The following is a 21,677-nucleotide window of genomic DNA, read 5'->3' on the forward strand; positions in this document are numbered from 1 at the left end:
AATGATATTTTGTTAGGAAAAAGGAGTCAGAGAGATCAGCTAAAGGGAAGGCAAAGATACAATGTGATCTGGATAAGGGTGTTTATTAAACAGGATACCTGGGTTTTATCAACCTACATAATTTCATCATCAATTCTCCTAGGAACATGATTTTTACTTTTAGAATTTCATAGAAAACCTCTTCCTGGAAGATTCTTCATAAAATAAACTTGGATTATTACTAGTGTGATCTAAAGGTTGGACTATACTGCTGGCTATACAAAGCAAATAAAAATACATCATCCCTGCCTCCAGAAGCTTTGAAACTAAGACAATAACAATGACAAAGCTATATAGGGTGGAAAAATTAGGTTTACAGTTGTCCATATAGAAAATAATATGATAATTAATAAACAACAATACAAGAATAAACTCTTTTGTGTACTCACAACTGTAAACCTACTTTTGCCGCACCTTGCACATTACATGAAAACTAAAAACATATAAGTAAAAGTAAAGAGTTTAAATTTTATAAATTTCTATGTGCTTACTGCCCCTATAATACATTTTATACCTCTTCTGTAAAATAACCTTGTTATTTTAAAAAATTTACATTGTTCTGATTGTAAGGAGTTGAGATCTCTTTATATACTTGTTATGTTTTAGGCTTCTCTCCTTTAAATAGTTTATTCAGAGATTTTTGTCCATTTTTCTAATAGGGTTATTGCCTTTTTTTAATTTTCAATATTTCATAGTCTACATATTAATCTCATAGCAATGTTAGACAGTGTAATATCTTCTCCCAGTTTGCCATCTGTATAACAGCTTTGTTCATGGTATCCTTCATTAAATAAATATCCTTAATTATGATGCAATCAAATTCTGCAATGTTTTATTTCTTAAGGTTTGTGTTTTTTAAGTTGGCTTTGTGTGAGATGTGAAGGCATATAGGAGAGAGATGTGGTGACCCTATTCTTGAAGAAGTAGCCAAGTGGGAAGTGGTAATACCAGAGAACTGTAGGCAGAAAGGTCCACCATGAGGCAAGGTGAAGAGCAAAGGCAATTGGGAAGCTATGACTTGGGGCAAGACTATACCACATATTAGCTCTGTGACCTTGAATAAAGCACTAAACCACCCACAGCCTGGCATTTGTAAAGAGTGACCCCCATCCAAAAAAGATAGTGTAGGTAAAATAATCTGCACAATGACTAGCTTAGAATAGGTACTCACTAGGAAATCTGAATTTCTTTGTTCCCTTCCTCCTCATTCCCACTCCTGACTCAATGCAAACAGAGGAAATTTGCAACCTCTGACACTTTGGAATCAGATCCTTCAGCTGATCCTGTACCTCCAAATTCCAAGTATCACCTGTGGATTCAGGCTTTCTAGAGCGCTTCTGTTCAGAGTGCGATTAGATATCAGACAAAGATTAAGCCCTGAAAAAGAAAAAGAACAGTGCACATTCTATTTCCCTGATGAGACCAAAGGAGGAGAAGACAAGTGTAAGTAACTGATTATCTGATATGAGAGCTTGTGAGTAAAATTAGCACACAGAAATAAATTGAAAGTATTGGCTATAGAATGTCTTCCTTTGGTGGTTGTGCTAGGAGTATGTAGGAAGGCTCTTTTAGATTCTTACAAAATGAATACAGTGAGAGTGTGGAATAAGCTTGAGCTGAAACTTTCCAGACTTTCCAATCCATGCTGTTTAAGTTTTCAGAAAGAATAGACTATGATGAACAGCCTAATCATGATTTGATTGAAGTTCATTTATCCTCTTCCTTCTTATGTGCCTTCACTTCAGATGCAAACTAAAACATTGCTTGGATATACAAGGACAAAAGGCCTCTGCAAATGACACAGGGCTAAAGGAAGCTTGTTTTAATATGTATGAGTTTTAACAGATTCTTTTTAAATGTGTGCTATGTCTCACAATTTACCCATCAAATCAATATTTAATATGGATCTTTGACATACCAGGCACCAGTACGAAAAGACATACAAACACAAGTAAGGTAAGACTTTTACCCTGAAATTTTACCCCATAGTTTCTCAGAAGAAATAACCATGTGAACAATCATAAATAAACTTTATTATCAAACTATAATAAAGTGTGGCCATTCATATGAAAAAATGCTCAACATCACTAATCACTAGAAAAATGCAAATTAAAACCACAATGAGATATTACCTCACACCAGACAGAATGGCACTCATCAACAAACCAACACAGAATAAGTGCTGGCAAGGATGTAGAGAAAAGGGAACCCTCCTGCACTACTGGTGGGAATGCGGACTGGTGCAGCCACTGTGGAAAACAGTATGGAGATTCCTCAAAAAACTGAAAATCGAACTGCCTTTTGTCCCAGCTATACCACTTTTAGGAATATACCCCAAGAACACCATAGCACTGTTTCAAAAGGAGAAATGCATCTCTATGTTTATGGCAGCATTGATTACAATAGTGAAGATCTGGAAACAGCCCAAGTGTCTGTCAGTGGATGAGTGGATTAAAAAGCGGTAATACATATATACAATGGAATACTATGGGGCCATGAAAAAAAAGGAAATCTTACCTTTTGCGACAACATGGATGGACTTGGAAACTACTATGTTGAGTGAAATAAGCCAGGCAGAGAAAGAAAAATATCATATGACCTCACTCATTTGAGGAATCAAATGAACAATGTGAACTGAGGAACGAAATTGAGACAGAGGAGGGATCAAAGGGACCAGAGGAAAAGAGGACAGAGGGAAAGGGGATGGTAGGATGGGATAAACCTGAAGGGAATGGGGGAGGGCACTATGCAGAGGGGGGCAAGTGAGATGTTGAGGGGAATACAGGGGAGAGGGGATGCATTCGGGGCAACACTAGAATCTATGTAAACACAATAAATTAAAATCAATAAAAAAATTAAAAAATAAATAAAGTGTGGCCATTGTATAATATAGGCAAACAAACTGCTATGAGAATAGAAATAAAAAAAACAATTAAGTTTATTTAGTTTTGTGTTCACAAAAGACCTTAGAAAAGGCCCTGGTTGGCTGGCACAGTGGATAGAATGTAGGCCCAGCATATGGACATCCTGGGTTTAATTCCCAGTCACAGCACACAAGAGAAGTGACCATCTGCTTCTCTCCCCTCCCTCTCCCCTTTCTCTCCCTCTCCCCCTCCTGCAGACAGTGGCTCAATTGATTTGAGCATGACCCTTGTGCTGAGGAAAGTTTGGTTGGTCCAAGTGTGTCATCCTCGTGTGCTAAAAATAGCTCAAATGTGAACAATGGCCCTAGACACTGGGTTGCCAGGTGGGTTAGTTGGGGCTCTTTCGGAAGTCTGTGTATCTCTCTCCTGTCATAGAAAAAAAAAAGACCTTAGAAAAAAGATTCATTTTAAATGAGTCTATAAAAATGAGTAGAAATTCTACAAGCAAAGAAGGGTTGTGCTGGATTAGGGTTAGGGTTTGGTTAGCTGAGGTACAAGAAGCAACTTTTAAAGCAAGTAGGTATGAAGATGTCAAGGCAATAGCAGTTAGGCTCCTGTGACTGAGGCATAAGAAAGTGTGTGGTCAGGCAAAATTTAAACATAAGCCTAGAAATAGCCAGGGGTCACTTTTTTAAAAATCATAGGAATTTAAACTATACCATGAACAATGGAAATATCCTAAGAAAGAGAATGACATAATGAGATTTATAATTTACAGACAGTTGAAGCAGCAGTATGGAAATTGATTAAAATGAGACTGGACTCAGGAAGACCATTTAGGAGATGATTATAACACTATAGGCAGGTAATGCTAGGTCCTGAACTCAGATGTGACAGCAAGGAGGGGAAAAGAAGTTTCATGTGACATATAATCAGAAATAATCCATTGTCTAAGCAAATGACAATGGGTCAGCAACATCATCAGTTTGTAGAATGAAGCACTATTTTTTTCATTATTACAAGTGACTAACACTCTAAAGAAAGAGCTACCTTAAAAAGTGCACTATTCCTCAAACATGAATGAATAACTACTCTTTACTGAGTATAGCAGTAGGTGAACTGAGGAGAGAGAAATGGGTGAGATGTAGGCCAGTCCACATGGGTTCCCAAACTAATAGAAAACACCTAGCTTGTAACATATACTATTTTGGGAAAGCCCAGTACCTCTATAGGGATGCCAGTCTCCACAGAGGATTAATTAAGTACTTAGTGACTTGCTGTGTTGGGTTTAGAAAAGATCAACAAAGTTATGTGTGCTGAAGAAGAGCAACAATATTCTGCCCAAGTTTCTTTTTCTTGTCCATATGTAAACCTCTCCTCAGTTAGGCTGCTGGTTCTCACTCTTTGACTGGGTCCATTTAAATCTGATGTCTGCTGTGTTATTTCAGTACTGTCTGGACTTTAAACTTTTCCTGTCTTAATTCTAAAGACTAAATTTTGCTCAACATTTCATCTTACTTGACATGCTTGCATATCTGTCTTCTTCTAATTCTTCACAGATAGCTCACAGAGCCCTAACTCTGACACGAATAAACTAATACATACTATAATACTCAAGTCTAGACTTGAAAAGTTATCTTTGGTTACATAAACAATCTGCTCTGTAGCGTACACCTGGGAGAATTCTGCTCTCATGAACAGTGGTTTCATTGAGTCCTTGTGAATTCTCATAAAGATCACACCCTTTTCAATCTGGAAGAAACCTGACAGATTCATATTCCAGCCAACTCTCATTTTTACAGGTGACATAATTAAGATCCATAGAGATTAAATGACTGTACCAAAGTCATAAGTAGTTGGTGGCTATACCAAGGCTATATCATGGGTTTCCTTGGAGATGAGCTCTGCATGGTAGTCAAGTCACTTTATGCTGATTTCACATTACCTCCTGAGGGAATATTTCCACACCTGGTCCAGCTTAACTCTCAGTATCCTCAGAGCTTCAAATAGTCCAGTTGCCAGACAACCATTTAACTACTTTGAGCCCCAGGGAATGAAGAGTGGAGTGAAAATGAATGTTAGAACAACACAATAGTTTCCAGTGAGTAAAATTCACTTTTCCTGGGTTTTGAAGGCCCCAGGAGCAATCAGTAATTTGGCTTAGTTATCAACACCAGGCAGATAGCCAGAGAAGAGCAGTCCCAGCTACAGAATTAAAAATGAAGATAAACAGAAATGAGAAAACATAAAAAAAAAATACAAACACCAATACATTATGCCATCACAGTACAGATATCAACAGATTTTGAGACAGATCTGCTTCAGACAGATGTCTGAAAGGGAAATCTTATAAATTGAAATAACATAAAAATATTTGTATGTGAGGCAATATAGTCTAGTGACTAAAAGCACAAACTCTGGAGTTGACAGTTGTTCATGCCTGAATTTGGTCTCTTACTAATTGTGTAACCTTTAGCAAACTAAATAAACTTTTGGTGTGTGTGTGTGTGTGTGTGTGTGTGTGTGTGTGTGTATTTAACTTCCTTTTTATTGAATTTTTTGGAGTGACAGTAGTTTATGCTGGTGCCTAAGAGATTGGTGTGTAACAGAAGACAATTGAACAAAACTCCTGGTTGACACTATACAGCTCAGGCTAAGGGATTCTGCCACCTATTTATGTAGTCTCAGAGAGATCAAAACTGGCCATTGCAGTGGTACTTCCAGAATGGTAGAGTGAGAAACTTGGTAGATATCGCCTATAAAACATTTAACTGGGAAAAGTTATTTTTTATTTTTTTATTTATTTATTTTTGATTTATTGTGTTTATATAGATTCTAGTGTCCCCCTGAATACATCCTTCCCTCCCCCATGTTCCCCAGGACATACCCACTGTCCCCTTTCCTGTAATGCCCTCCCTCGACCCTCCCAGATTTGCTTTTCTGCTCTCATCCCATCCTATCATCCTATCATTCCCTTTCCCTCTGTCCGCTTTTCCTCTGGACCCTTTGATCCCGCTGCTGTCGCAATTCCGTTCCTCACTTCACATTGTTCATTGAATTCCTCAAATAAATGAGGTCATATAATACTCTTCTTTCTCTGCCTGGCTTATTTCACTTAACAGTTTCCAGGTCCATCCATGTTGTCACAAAAAGTAATATTTCCTTCTTTTTCATAGCCCTATAGTATTCCATTGTGTATATGTACCATAACTTCTTAATCCACTGGTTCACTGAGGGACACTTAGGCTCTTTCCAGATCTTGGCTACTGTAAACAATGCTGCCATAAACATGGGGGTGCATTTTTCTTTTTGAATCATTGATGTGGTGTTCTTGGGATATATTCCTAAAAGTGGGATAGCTGGGTCAAAAGGCAGTTTCATTTTTAATTTTTTGAAGAATCTCCATTCTGTTTTCCACAGTGGATGTACCAGTCTGCATTCCCACCAGCAGTGCAGGAGGGTTCCCTTTTCTCCACATCCTCATTCCCACGTATTCTGTGTTATTTTGTTGATGAGCACCGTTCTGACTAGTGCGAGGTGATATCTCATTGTGGTTTTAATTTGCATTTCTCTAATGATTAGTGATGTTGAGCATTGTTTATATGCATATTGGCCATATGTATGTCCTCTTTGGAGAAGTGTCTATTCATGTATTTGCCCATTTTTTGATTGGACTGTTGATCTTCTTGGTGTTGAGTTTTACAAGTTCTTTATAAATTTTGGTTATTAACCCATTATCAGATGTATTGTTGAATATGTTCTCCCATTGTGTGGTTTGCCTTTTTATTTTGTTCATATTGTCTTTAGCTGTGCAAAAGCTTTTTAGTTTGATATAGTTCCATTTGTTTCTTTTGTCCTTTATTTCCCTTGCCCATGGAGATAAATCAGCAAATACATTGCTGCGAGTGGTGTCAGAGAGCTTATTGCCCATGTTTTCCTCCAGGATGCTTATGGTCTCATGACTTACATTTAAGTTTTATCCATTTAAGTTTATTTTTGTGAATAGTGTAATTTAGTGGTCCAGTTTTATTTTTTTGCAGGTAGCTGTCCAATTTTCCCAACACCATTTGTTAAAGAGACTGTCTTTACTCCATTGTATGCTATTACCACTCTTATCAAATATCAATTGTCCATAAAGGTGTGGGTTTATTTCTGGGTTCTCAGTTCTGTTCCATTGATCTATATGCCTGTTCTTATGCCAGTACCAAGCTGTTTTGAGTAAAATAGCCTTGAATTATAACTTGAAATCAGGAAGTGTGATAGCACCCACTTCATTCATCTTTTTCAAGATTGCAGAGGCTATTTGTGTTCTTTTTGGATTCCATATGAATATTTGTTCTATATCTTTGAAGTATGTCATTGGTATTTTAATAGGAATTGTATTTTAAATTTATAAATTGTTTGGGTAATATGGACATTTTAATGAGGTTTCTTCTTCCTAACCATGAACCATGAAGTGGTATATGCTTCCACTTCTTCGTATCTTCCTTGATTTTTTATCAATGTTTTATAATTTCCAAGTACAAGTCTTATCCTCCTTGGTTAAATTTACTCCTAGGTCTTTATTTTTTGTTGTTATTGTTGCTATAATAAAGGGGATTGTTTTCTTAATTTCTCTTTCAGACAGATCACTGTTGGTGTATAACAATGCCTTTGATTTCTGTGTATTAATTTTATATCCTGCCACCTTGCTGAATTCATTTATTAGGTCCAATAGATTTCTTACTGCAACTTTAGGGTTTTCTATGTACAGTATCATATCATCAGCAAATAATGATAGTTTTACTTCTTCTTTTCCAATTTGGATGCCTTTTTATTCTTCTTCCTGTCTGCTTGCTGTGGCTAGGACTTCCAGAACTATATTGAATAAGAGTGGTGAAAGGGGGCACTCTGCTTTGTTCCTGATCTTAATGGGATTGCTTTTCACTTTTGCACATTAAGAATGATGTTGGCTGTGGGTCTGTCATAGATGGCCTTTATCATGTTGAGGTATGTTCTCTGTATTCCCACTTTACTGAGAGTTTTGATCATAAATGGGTGCTGAATTTTATCAAATGCTTTTTCTGCATTTATTGATATTATCATGTTGTTTTCTTCCTTCCTTCCTTTTATATGATGAATTACATTGATTGATATGCAAATATTGTACCAGCCTTGCCTCCCCAGAATAAATCCCACTTGATCATGATGTATGAATTTTTTCATGTATTGCTGGATACGGTATGCTAATATTTTGTTGAGGATTTTAGCATCTAAATTCATCAGGGATATTGGCCTATAGTTTTCTTTCTTTGTGTTGTCTTTGCCTGGTTTTGGAATCAGAATTATGCTTGCCTCATAAAAGGAGCTTGGAAGTTTTCTCTCCTCTTGAATTTTTTGAAATAGCTTGAGAAGGATAGGAATTAGTTCTTCTTTGAACGTTTGGTAGAATTTGGCTGTGAAGCCATCTGGCCCAGGACTTTTGTTTGTTGTGTTTTTTGATAACTGTTTTGATCTCATTTGTTGTAATCGGTCTATTTAAGTTTTCTGATTCTTCCAGATTGATATTTGAAACATGATATTTTTCAAGGAATTTGTCCATTTTACCTAGGTTGTCTAATTTTTTGGCATACAGTTCTTCATAGTATTTTTTTTTATAATCTTTTGTATTTCTGCTATGTCAGTTATTACTTCTCCACCCTCATTTCTAATTTTATTTATTTAAGTCCTTTCTCTTTTTTTCTTGGTGAGTCTGGCTAAGGGTTCATTGATCCTGTTTACCTTTTCAAAGAACAAGCTTTGGTTTCATTGATCCTCTGTATTTTCTTTTAGTCTTTATGTCATTTATTTCTGCTCTGATTTTTATTATTTCCTTCTTTCTACTTTCTCTAGGCTTTATTTGCTGTTCTTTTTCTAGTTTTTTTAGTTGCACAGTTAAGTTGTTTATTTGAGCTTTTTCTAGCTTCTTAAGGTATGCCTGTAATGCTATGAACTTCCCTGTCAGAACTGCTTTAGCTGTGTCCCACAGATTTTGAGTTGTTGTATACTCATTTTCATTTGTTTCAAGAAAATTTTTGATTTCTTCCTTGATCTCATTGTTGACCCATTCATTATTTAATAATATGCTGTTTAGTTTTCGAGTATTTGAGTGTTTTTCATTTTTTCTATTGTAGTTGATTTCTAGTTTCATGCCATTGCGGTCAGAGAAGATGCTCGATATGATTTCAATCTTCTTAAATTTGTTGAGACTCATTTTATGCCCTAATATTTGGTCTATCCTAGAGAATGTAACATACACACTTGAAAAGAATGTATATTCTGCTGCTTTAGGGTGAAAGGTTCTGAAGTTATCTATTAAATCCAGTTGATCTAGTATGTCCCTTAATTCTGTTGTTTCTTTGTTAATTTTCTTTCTTGAAGATCTATCCAGTGATGTTAGTGGGCATTGAAAGCCCCTGCTATTATAGTATCGCTGTTGATCTCGCCCTTTATGTCCATCAAAGTCTGCTTTATATATCAATATTTAGGTGTTCCTATATTAGGTGCATAGATATTAAAATGGTTATCTCTTCCTGTTGGCTTGCTCCCTTTATCATTATATAGTGACCTTCTTTATCCCTTACTATTGTTTTTGTTTTAAAGTCTCTTTTGTCAGATATAAGTATTGCTACCCCAGCTTTTTTTTTCATTTCCATTTGCGTGAAATATTTTTTTCCATCCTTTTATCTTCAGTCTATGTGCATTTTTTGTTTTAAGGTGAGTCTCTTGTAGACAGCACATGTACAGGTCCTGTATTCTTATCCATGAAGCTACCCTTTGTCTTTTCATTGGAGCATTTAATCCATTTATAATTAAGGTTATTATTGATATGTACTTGTTTATTGCCATTTTTTTCTTTAAATCTACATTCCTCTTTTGCTAGATTTTTTTTCCTGCTTTGTTTTGTCTACACCCTGCCCCTTAACATTTCTTGTAGCATTGGTTTAGTTGTAATGAATTCCTTGAGTTTATTTTTGTCTAGGAAGCTCTTTATTTCTCCTTCAGTTAAGTGATTGTCTTGCTGGATAAAGAAGTCTTGGTTGTAGGTTTTTCTTTTGCATTACTTTGAATATTTCTTGCCATTCTCTTCAAGCCTCAAGTATTTCTGTTGAAAAATTGGATGTCATCCTTATGGGGGTTCCTTTGTAGGTGATTGACTGTATTTCTATTATAGTTTTTAGAATTCTTTCTTTATCTCTTAGCTTTGGTACTTTGATGATGATGTGTCTTGGTTTGGGTCTCTTTGGGTTCTTTCTTAATGGGGTTCTCTCTGCTTCTTGAACCTGTGTGACTCTTTCCTGCATCAATTTAGGAAAATTTTTAGCTATAATTTCTACAAACAGGTTCTCTATACCTTCTTTTTTCTTTTCTCCTTCAGGAACCCCTATTATGCAGATATTGTTTCTCTTGATGTTGTCACTGAGCTCTCTTAGAGTTTCCTCCGACTTTGTGATTTTCTTTTTTTGTTGTTGTTGCTGTTCTGCTTCTGTGATTTCACTTATCATGTCCTCTAAGTTGCTGATTCAATCCTCTGCTTCATCCAGCCTGTTTTTAGTTCCTTATAGTGTAGTCTTCATTTCAATATTGTGTTTGTCATTTCTGTCAGGTTCTTCTTTATGATTTCCATGTCCTTTTGATGCTTACTATTTCTTTATTGAGGTGTTCATTAAGTCCATTCATTGTAGCTTTGAGATCTTTAAGCATCCTAACAATCATTATTTTATACTCTGCATCCAGTAATTTGATTACTTCTGTTTCATCCAGATCTTTTTCTGAGGATTTGTCTTGTTGAATCATATGACTTATGTTTCTCTGTCTTCCCATTGATTCTGTGTGTGGCTTGCAGGCTTGTTCCAGTTGTGGTCTCCTTACCTAGTATAGCCACTTTGAAGTCTTGATTTGTTTGTTTTCAGTTTACTTAACTCAGTGGTAGGCTTGTTTACAGATCTCATCAGGGGGTTTATTTGACACTGTATCCAGGAACGCAGTGGGTGTGACCTCTGAGAATCTGAAGGCGGGTTCTGCCAGCTGCTCTCTAGGGGTGGGCACTTTCTGAGCTTCAGTAGGGGGAGGTGTATCTCAGATCTCCCTAAAGACCTGAGTTACTGCCCCTCCACCCCACTTCCTGCTTTCAGCTGTGTCTTTTGCGCTGATTGGAGCTGTAGAGCTTTCTGGAGGTGGGTCACCCAGAACCACTTTAGGCTTGTCCTGTGTGGAGGGATCAACACCTCCTCCAGCTATGGCCACCTCCACATTGGATGAGTCAGCTTCTCAGGTCAACTCAGGCATTCCTCTGCCCATCACCCCCACTGCTTCCCACATAGAGAACTTTGCTCTTTCCCCCTCTCAATGCTTTCTGTCTGTCTCCTCCAGTACCTGGATTTCTAAGCTGGGTCTCTAGTTCTGAGACTGAGGGCCCACATCTCTCAGGGTCTCTCTCCTTGTAATGAGAGCCCTTCTCAGCTCTCAGCCTCAGCCTCCCCTCACTCCTGAAAGCAGGGGAGCCCCCACCACACCCCTGCACTCCCTACCAGGATCAGTATGGATTCTCCTTTGCTGCTTGGTTTTTGAGACTTGTTTTTTTAGTCCAAAGTAGGTTTTTCAGGATGACTGTTCCTAAATTAATTTGTAATCCAGTTTGGTGGTGTGAGCTGGGAGTCTGTGCATCTGGCTACTCTGTTGCCATCTTCTTTCTCTCTTCTGTATTTTGTACTTTTCTCGTATCCATCACTGCATTGCTCAATTAATTCACAATTCCCTCTGTTCCCCATCTCCTTCTCTCTACACAAACTCTGCACAAACTGGCTTCTCCTTCAGCACTCTGCCATCTTGGCTGCCTCTCCTCTGCAATCAGAAAAATTATTTTTTAAAAATCACTTAAAGTCTCTTAAAATTGTGGTCAGGGCATATGAATGGAGAAACATTTACTCAAGGAAACCTACTAAATCTGAGTTAGAATAATGAGAATTTGTAGCATTTGGGCATGACCTGTTTTCTTCTTTAATACCCAGCTCCATGTTACAGAAACTCTATTATGGGAACTCTGCTGGGAAAGGACTAAGGTCTAATTTCTTCAACCTAGTCTCTACTCATATTATAAAAACCCTACCCTAAGTAGCACCAAGAATAGTGGGGCTCTGATCATCCCTGTCTTAACCCACTCTCAGCCACTGGTTTTACACTGGGAGAGGTAAGCTGAGAAGATCAGGATATACCACCCTCCACACTTAGCACCTGCTAGAGATTTCACTGTTAGAGAAGCAGGCCACTATCTATGTGCCTACCTCCTAAAAAGGTAGCTCAGAAGTTCTCCCAGCAAAGAAGCAGGGGAAGAGGATAAATAACTTTTCAATTCTTATCCAAGTAGTGACTTTATTTGGAGCAAAACATTGAGAATTTCATGTATACTGCTCACAAAAATTAAGGGACATCACTCTTAATTTCTGTGAGCAGTGTATAAGGGCATTGTTGAAAATAATGGAGAGCTTAGTAGAAAGCAATTAAGAGATTGTTGGTAGCTTCATGATATTGCTAGAAATAAGCAAAATGTCAGAGTATTGACAGGTTTAATAGAAAGAATTAGGGAAATAAACAACCAAGAGAATCCCTCTTGGGAATCACAGCAATTGGAAAGCCTATGTACAAGTTTCTACTTGGGAAAAACTAAAGCAGAACATGGATAAGACTTGAAAACACTCTCAAGCTGCACACAGATCCATCAGCAAAGGAAAAAAGCCTCACTGGAATAAAAGGCTTAAGCAAAACCTCTGACCAAACACTGGCTACAAAATAAACTATTCTGACCCAGGGGAAATTACTATAAAGTTAAGGTTAATAATACAATCACATGTATCCTAACAGGGAAGATAACCATGTAGATGCCCAAGGCTGTGCCCTCTAAAGATTAATTCGAGAGGGAATTTCCAAGCTACCAGACCCTGGCTGAACTTGGAGCAAAAACATAAACTCCCTAAGCTTTAATAATAGACCCCAACATACATAAATACCCGGTAGTAAAGAGTAAAAATATAACTTGCTAAAAGAACTGAAGTGCGAGTGTTGACCAATAAGTGGCTTATGCAGACCTAGCAGTGACTCTTAGGAAGCTGGACTAAAAGTAAAAATAAGGGAAAATAAAAGCACTCTGAACAGGGACAACAGAACCTGTACACTGTGGGAGAAATAGACTTCACAGGTTTAGTACAACCAAGTCATTAAACAAATAAAGAACAAAACAAAGAAGAAATACATCAACCTCCAGTGGTGAGGAGGCAGTGAATACAGAAGAATTAGTACCTAGACTTGTAAGAATATATTATACAAATTTTTCAGTTTTCTACAAAAAAACATGAAGCATGAAAAGACACAATAAAGTATAACTTATACACAGAATAAAAGTAGACAATAGAAACAGTTTTTGAGGGGGCTTAGTTAGCAAATATATCAGATAAAGGCTTCAAACAGTTATATTATATACAAGGAGCTAAAGAAAACCATAAACCATTATTAAAGAACTAAAGAAAGGTATCATCACAATCTTCCATTAAATAAAGAGTATCTGTAAAGAGATGGAAATTATAAAACAAACCAAATGGAAATTCTGGAGCTGAAAAGTATAAATGAAAAAGAAAAATTCAGTAGAGGGGCTCAATAGCATATTTGAGCTAGCAGAAAAAAAAATCAATGATCTTGATAATATATTGATAGAGGTTATACATTCTGAAGAACATGTGGGGGAGGGGAGAGACTGAGCAGAGTTTCAGAGAAATGTGGGACATCATTAACTGCACCAACATATTTATAATGGAAGTACCAGAAGAAGAGAACAACAAAAAAGGCATAAAAATATTCACAGACTAGCTGAAAACTTCCCAAGTTAATGAAAAACATTAGTTACACATCCATAAAGCTCAACAATCTCAATGTAAGATAAAATCAAAGAGATCCATACATTGGAACATCAGAGTCAAAATGCTGAAAACTAAAAAGAAAAAAATCTTGAAATCAGTAAGAGAAAATGACATTAAATACAAGGAAATCCCAATAGCATTTAAAGCTGACTTCTCATCATAAAAAATGGAGGCCAGAAGACAATAAAATGACTTTCCATTGTTAGAAAGTAAAAAACTATCAACCAAAAATCTCATAGCCATTGAAACTATATAATTCAAGAATAAAGATTACATAACAAAATAAAAGATAGAAGCCTATATAATTTGCTGCTAGCAGATCTGCTTTAAAATATAAGTAAAGGGAGCTCTTCAAGCTGAAAGCAAGTAACAGTAATTGGGATCCCTATCCTCACAAAATGAAAATAATTATAAGGAAATCATATAAATAACTGTATCCAACAAAATACACAAGTTACATAAAATGAATAAATCCCTAGAAAGACATAATCTACTAAAACTGAGTCAAGAAAAAATAGAAAATTTAAATAAATCTAAAGCAGGAAAAAATATTGAATTAATAATTAATCTTCTCACAAAGGAAAGCTTAGGACCAGAGGGCTTCACTGATGAATTCTACCACAAACTTAAAACAATTAATGCCAATCTTTTACAAACTCTTCAAAAAACAAACAAACAAATGAGAAAACAAGGTAGTAGTTTCTGACTGATTCTTTGAGGTCAGAATTATCCTGATAACAAACCAGTCAGAGATCTCAGAAAAATATAAAACTACACACCAATACCCCTTATGAATAGAAATGTAAAACTATTCAACAAAATATTAGCAAACTGTATTCAGTAACATATAAAAGATTAGGCACCATAACTAAGTAGAATTTATACAGAAATGCAATGTTGGTCTAACTAAAAATCAATTAATTTAATACACTCGATTCAGTGGGGGGAAAATAGTCTTTTCAAAAGACAATGTCGAGACAATTCAATTACCACATGCAAAAAAATGAAGTTGGATCCCTACTACACACAACATACAGAAGTTAGTTCAAAGACCCAAATGTGTCCCGGCCGGTTGGCTCAGCGGTAGAGCGTCGGCCTGGAGTGCAGGGGACCCGGGTTCGATTCCCGGCCAGGGCACATAGGAGAAGCGCCCATTTGCTTCTCCACCCCCCCCCCATCTTCCTCTCTGTCTCTCTCTTCCCCTCCCGCAGCTGAGGCTCCATTGGAGCAAAGATGGCCCAGGCGCTGGGAATGGCTCCTTGGCCTCTGCCCCAGGCGCTAGAGTGGCTCTGGTTGCGGCAGAGCGACCTCCCGGAGGGGTAGAGCATCGCCCCCTGGTGGGCAGAGCGTCGCCCGCGTGCCGGGTGGATCCCGGTCAGGCGCATGCGGGAGTCTGTCTGACTGTCTCTCCCCGTTTCCAGCTTCAGAAAAATACAAAAAAAAAAAAAAGACCCAAATGTAAGCATTAAAACTATAAAACTCATAGAATAAAAAATAAAAATAAATCTTTGTGATCTTGGTTTAGGCAAGGTTTCCTATATATGATAGCAAAAGCACTAGCAACAATAGAAAATTTAAGTAAATTGTATTAAATCAAAATTAAAGACTTTTCTGCAGCAAATGTTACCATCAAGAAAATGCAAAGACAAATCATATAATAGGAGAGAACATTAATAAATTATAATCTGATAAGTGTCATGTATCCATATACATAAAGAGCTTTACAATTCTGTAAAAAATAGTCAAATAGCCCATAATATTAAAAATTTGGCAAATCACTTGAATATATATTTCTCTAAAGAAGATATAAAAATTGCCAATAAAAATATAGATGTATGCTTAACATCATTAGTCATTAGAAAAATGTAAATCAAAGACACATGAGATATTAGTTCATACCCGCTGGAATGGCTATAACTGAAAAGACTGATAATAACTAGTGTTGGCAAGTATGAATAAAAAATAAGACTACATTAATGGTAATGTGATGTTGTATAGCCACTTTTGAAAAGTCTGGCAGTTCCTCATGAAGTTAAACATGAGTAACCATATGACTCAGCAATTCTACCCCTTGATATATCCAAGAGAAATGAAACATATGTCCACATGAAACCTTATGCACTAATGTTTATATCATTATTCATAATAGCAAAAAGGTATGAAAAAAACTAATGTTCACCAACTAATAAAGGGATAAATAAAATGTGTATATCTATAAAATGGATTATTATTTGCAATAAAAATGAATTAAATACTGATACATGCTATGACAGGGATGAACCTGGAAAATATTATGCTACATGAAAAAAAAAAGCCATCCACAAAAGACCACATACTGAGTGCATTATTTCATGCAAGTGAAATATTCAGACTAGGCAAATTTATAAACACAGAGAATTTAGGGCTTAGGAGGTTTGTAGGGGAGGGATGGAGAGTAAGAGTTAATGAGTTTCTTCTTGGGCTGATGAAAATAGTCTACAATTGCATTGTTATAGTGATTGCACAACTCTGTCAATACACTAAAAAACACTGAATTGTATATTTTAAATGGATAAATATTATAATATGTGAATTATATTTCAAAAACAGATTTTTTTTTAAACCTGACCATCTACTTCTTTATCTGGTCTTTCTCTTGGCATTAGGCAATGTTAAATATTTCTAAATATTTTTAGAGAAAGTCAACTCATTTCTATGAACTAGTTCCTCTGCCATGAAAAACATCCATGACTATATTCAAAACCAACCGATAGCTCACCTTGACTTGTAATATATCTCTGATCTAGGCATTTATACTGTTTAATGAAGCTGAGCCAGTGTGCTAATAAGTAAAGGTAGAATTCCACCCGGGATAATTCCTTGCAGTAGAGGCCTCAGGTTCTATAAAATAATTAACTCAAATCAACTCAATGCACAGAACAAAATTCTGTTCCCCAGCTCACTAATTCTAAGAAATTCTGCATATTGAGGACATTTGCAAGAAGTCATAGTTTTTATGTCTATCCTATAGCATATATCTCAATGTTCTACAGAATAATACTAATGTGATACTAGAGAAGAATTATCAAGTAATAGAACTGATAAATACAATGTTCCAAGAGCTGTATATTCTTCATTTAAAAAGTAACCCTACACAATCAGCTTTCTTTAAGAAAAGTAACAGAAGAAAGTAAGAAAAGGAAGAAAGGAGAAAAAAGAATGTACAGTAGAGAACTCAAACAAATGGAATAAGAAATGATTACACTTTCCTATTTATCACCCAAATTATATGAATTATGCATACCATAACAAATTATATCACATGAAATTAGTTTTAGAAAGTATAAAGCAATTTGACTTGAAAAAAAAAGAAAGCAATACCTTCTGGAGAAGTTCCAATGCTGCTTCCAAGGCCCAAAATAGCCATCTTGTGCATTCTTGGTTCCAGCATAACAGCAGATTCTTCTCCCCTTTCCCAGTGGGGTATTTTGACTGGCTCCAAGTGGACATTCTCCAGCCCATCTTCCTTTAGGTTTTGGTACATGACTTGAATGGCTTTTTCTAGATTCTGGGAACCACTTAATCTGGGTCCAATGGTATCAACCAGAAGTGCCAATCGCTCATAGGATCTGTTCTGGGCTTTACCATAAACAGCAAGGTCTATGATAGCTTTAGCAACATCTCTATAGTGGGCTATTTCTTCTTTTATTTCCTGAAAAGTCTTTTGCAAGATATCATTTTTGTATATAGATTTGCCAGAGTTAAAGGATAAAAGGTGAATACCAACAAGTATGAAGAGAAGAAACTTCATTTTCTTCCACTTTGTTTTCTTCCTAAAATAATCTATGTAAATAAGAAACACGTTTTAGGAAAAGAACCTCACAGCTATCTACCCATACCCAAGGGTTGCTTTTCAAACAGGATTGCCCCTCCCTTCTCACCCATTGCCCAACTTCCACTATCAAATTCAGGTACCATTACTCCCAGGAATGAAAAAGTAAAGAGGCAATGATTGACTTTATTAATAAGGCAGCATTTATTAAAACTGTACAATCACATATTACATAGTAATTCTGTTAAAATATACAAAAAGATTAAAATAAAAATATAACTACGCAAGCACACATTTATGATAAAAATTCTCAGCAAAGTAGGAACAGAGGGAGCATATCTCGACATAATAATGGCCATATATGACAAACCCACAGCTAAAACCTACAAGTGTTTCCCTGAAGATCAGAAACAAGACAGGGATGTCTGCTATAGCAACTCTTATTGAACATAGTACTGGAACTTCCAGCCACAGCAGTCAAAGAAAAAGAAGAAATAAAAAGCCTCCAAACTGGAAAGAAGTAGTAAAACTGTCATTATTTGCAGATGACATAATATTTTATACAGAGACCCCTTAAGAGTCCATAAAAAAACTAGTAGAACAGATAAATGAATTCAGTAAAGTAGCAAGGTTCAAAATAAATATTCAGAAATTTTTTGCATTGTTATACACCAATAATAAGCTATCAGAAAGGGAAACTAATTTATAAATGTCCCATGTTTAAATGTCTCAAAGAAATGAAAATACCTAGGAATAAATTTAACTAAGGAGGTAAAAGACTTGTACTTTAAAAATTATAAGACACTGAAGAAAGAAATTGGAGAAGATACAAATAAATGAAAACATATACCATGCTAATGGATTGAAAAAAATTAACATTGTTAAAATATCCATACTACTGAAAGCAATCTATAAATTCAACACAATAAAAAATACCAAAGACATACTTCACAGAACTAGAAAAAATAATCCAAAAATGGATATGAAACCACAAAAGATCCCCAATTGCCACAGTAATCTTGAGAAAGAATAATAAAGGTGGAGGTATCATACTACCTGATATCAAACTATACTTATACTACAAAGCTATAGTAATAAAAACTGTATGGTACTGGCATAAAAACAGACATATAGATCAACGGAATAGAACAGAGAGCCCATGCCTATACAGTCAATTAGTATTAGACAAAGGAGGAAAGAACATACAATGGGGTAAAGAAAAAATATTCACCTAACTAAGCGATAGTACAGTAGATTGTCGGACTGGGACATGGAGGACTCAGGTTTGAAACTCTGAGGTTGCCGGCTTGAGCAAGGACTCATCTGGTTTGAACAAGGCTCACCAGCTTGAGTCCAAGGTTGCTGGCTTGAGTAAGAAGACACTCAATCTGCTGTAGTATACCCCACCCCGGGTCAAGGCACATATGAGAAAGCAATCAATGAATCAATGAACAACTAAGGTGCTGCAACAAAGAATTGATGCTTTTCATCTCTCTCCCTTCCTGTCTGTATATCCCTATCTGTCCCTCTCTCTTCTCTGTCACCAAAAAAAAAAAAGAAAAAAAAACTATTCAATAAATGGTGTTGGAAAAATTGGACAGATATATGAAAAAAAGTAGATCACCTTCTTACGCCATACATAGGAATGAACTCAAAATAAATTGATATTTAAAAGTTGTACATTTTCTATGGAAACTAAACAACATACTTTTAAAAAATGAATGGGTCAAAGAAGAAATAAGCGCAGAGATCAAAAGATATATACAGACAAATAAAAATGACAACACGACATATCAGAATCTATGGGATGCAGCAAAAGCAGTGATAAGAGGGAAGTTCATATCACTTCAGGCCTATATGAACAAACAAGAGAGAGCCCAAGTGAACCACTTAACTTCACACTTTAAGGAACTGGAAAAAGAAGAACAAAGACAACCCAAACCAGCCGAAGAAAGGAGATAATAAAAATCAGAGAAGAAATAAATGAAATAGAGAACAGAAAAACTATAGAAGAAATTAATAGAACAAGAAGCTGGTTCTTTGAAAAGATCAACAAAATTCACAAACCCTTGGCAAGACTTACCAAGGAAAAAGAGAAAGAACTCATATAAACAAAATCCAAAATGAAAGAGGAGAAATCACCATGGACATCACAGATATACAAAGAATTATTATAGAATACTATGAAAAACTTTATGCCACTAAATTCAATAACCTAGAAGAAATGCATAAATTCCTAGAACAATACAACCTACCTAGACTGAGTCAAGAAGAAGCAGAAAACCTAAACAGATCAATTAGTAGGGAAGAAATAGAAAAAACTATTAAAAACCTCCCCCAAAATAAAAATCCAGGCCCAGACGGTTATACTAGCGAAATCTATCAAACATTCAAAGACTTTGTTCCTATTCTACTCAAAGTCTTCCAAAAAACTGAATAAAAAGCAATACTTCCAAACACATTTTATGAGGCCAACATAACCCTCATACCGAAACCGGGCAAGGATGGCACAAAAAAAGAAAACTACAGACCAATATCTCTAATGAATACAGATGCTAAAATACTAAACAAAATACTAGCAAATCGAATACAACAACATATTAAAAAAATAATACATCATGATCAAGTGGGATTCATCCCAGAATCTCAAGGATGGTTCAACATACGTAAAACGGTTAATGTAATACACCATATCAACAAAACAAAAAACAAAAACCACATGATCTTATCAATAGATGCAGAAAAGGCATTCGATAAAATACAACACAATTTTATGTTTAAGACTCTCAACAAAATGGGTATAGAAGGAAAATATCTCAACATGATAAAGGCCATATATAATAAACCATCAGCTAACATCATATTAAGTGGCACAAAACTGAAGGCTTTCCCCCTTAAATCAGGAACAAGACAGGGATGTCCACTCTCTCCACTCTTCTTTTATATGGTGTTAGAGGTCCTAGCCAGAACAATCAGACAAGACAAAGAAATAAAAGGCATCCATATCAGAAAAGAAGAAGTAAAGGTATCAATTTTTGCAGATGATATGATCCTATACATCGAAAACCCCAAAGAATCTACAAAAAGACTACTAGAAACAATAAGCCAATACAGTAAGGTCACAGAATACAAAATTAACATACAAAAGTCCATAGCCTTTCTATATGCCAACAATGAAACATTTGAGAATAAACTCAAAAAAATAATCCCCTTCACGATTGCAACAGAAAAAATAAAATACCTAGGAATAAACATAACAAAGAATGTAAAGGACTTATATAATGAAACCTACAAACCTTTGTTAAAGAAAATCAAAAAAGATACAATGAGATAGAAGAATATTCCTTGTTCTTGGATAGGAAGAATAACTATAATCAAGATGGCCATATTACCCAAAGCAATATACAAATTTAATGCAATTCCCATCAAAATTTCAATGACATTTTTTTAAAGAAATGGAACAAAAAATCATCAGATTTATATGGAACTATAAAAAAAACCAAATAGCCAAAGCAATCCTAAAGAAAAAGAATGAAGCTGGGGGCATTACAATACCTGACTTCAAACTATATTATAGAGCCATTACAATCAAAACAGCATGGTATTGGCAGAAAAATAGACACTCAGACCAATGGAACAGAATAGAAAGTCCAGAAATAAAACCACATATATATGGTCAAATATTTTTCGATAAAGGGGCCAACAACACACAATGGAGAAAAGAAAGCCTCTTCAACAAATGGTGCTGGGAAAACTGGAAAGCCACATGAAAAAGAATGAAACTTGACTACAGTTTGTCCCCTTGTACTAAAATTAATTCAAAAATGGATCAAAGACCTAAATATAAGACCTGAAACAATAAAGTACATAGAAGAAGGCATAGGTTCTAAACTCATGGACCTGGATTTTAAAGAGCATTTTATGAATTTGACTCCAAAGGCAAGGGAAGTGAAGGCAAAAATAAATGAATGGGACTACATCAGACTAAGAAGTTTTTGCTCAGCAAGAGAAACTGACAACAAAATAAACAGCCAA

At 35.8% G+C, this 21,677-nt stretch overlaps 1 protein-coding gene across 1 annotated transcript in view; it reads right to left on the minus strand.

Moving 5' to 3' along the window:
* CPQ (carboxypeptidase Q) overlaps positions 1-21,677 on the minus strand; it is a 597,449-nt gene that overhangs the window by 472,986 nt on the left and 102,786 nt on the right. Inside the window, exon 2 of the mRNA XM_066266010.1 lies at positions 17,192-17,653. Within this exon, the coding sequence (XP_066122107.1) occupies positions 17,192-17,621 (430 nt within the window). The 5' untranslated portion in view covers positions 17,622-17,653. The remainder of the gene's footprint in view (positions 1-17,191; positions 17,654-21,677) is intronic.

The sequence above is a fragment of the Saccopteryx bilineata genome, chromosome 3 (genome assembly GCF_036850765.1).
Source record: "Saccopteryx bilineata isolate mSacBil1 chromosome 3, mSacBil1_pri_phased_curated, whole genome shotgun sequence".
NCBI classification, from domain to species: Eukaryota; Metazoa; Chordata; class Mammalia; order Chiroptera; family Emballonuridae; genus Saccopteryx; species Saccopteryx bilineata.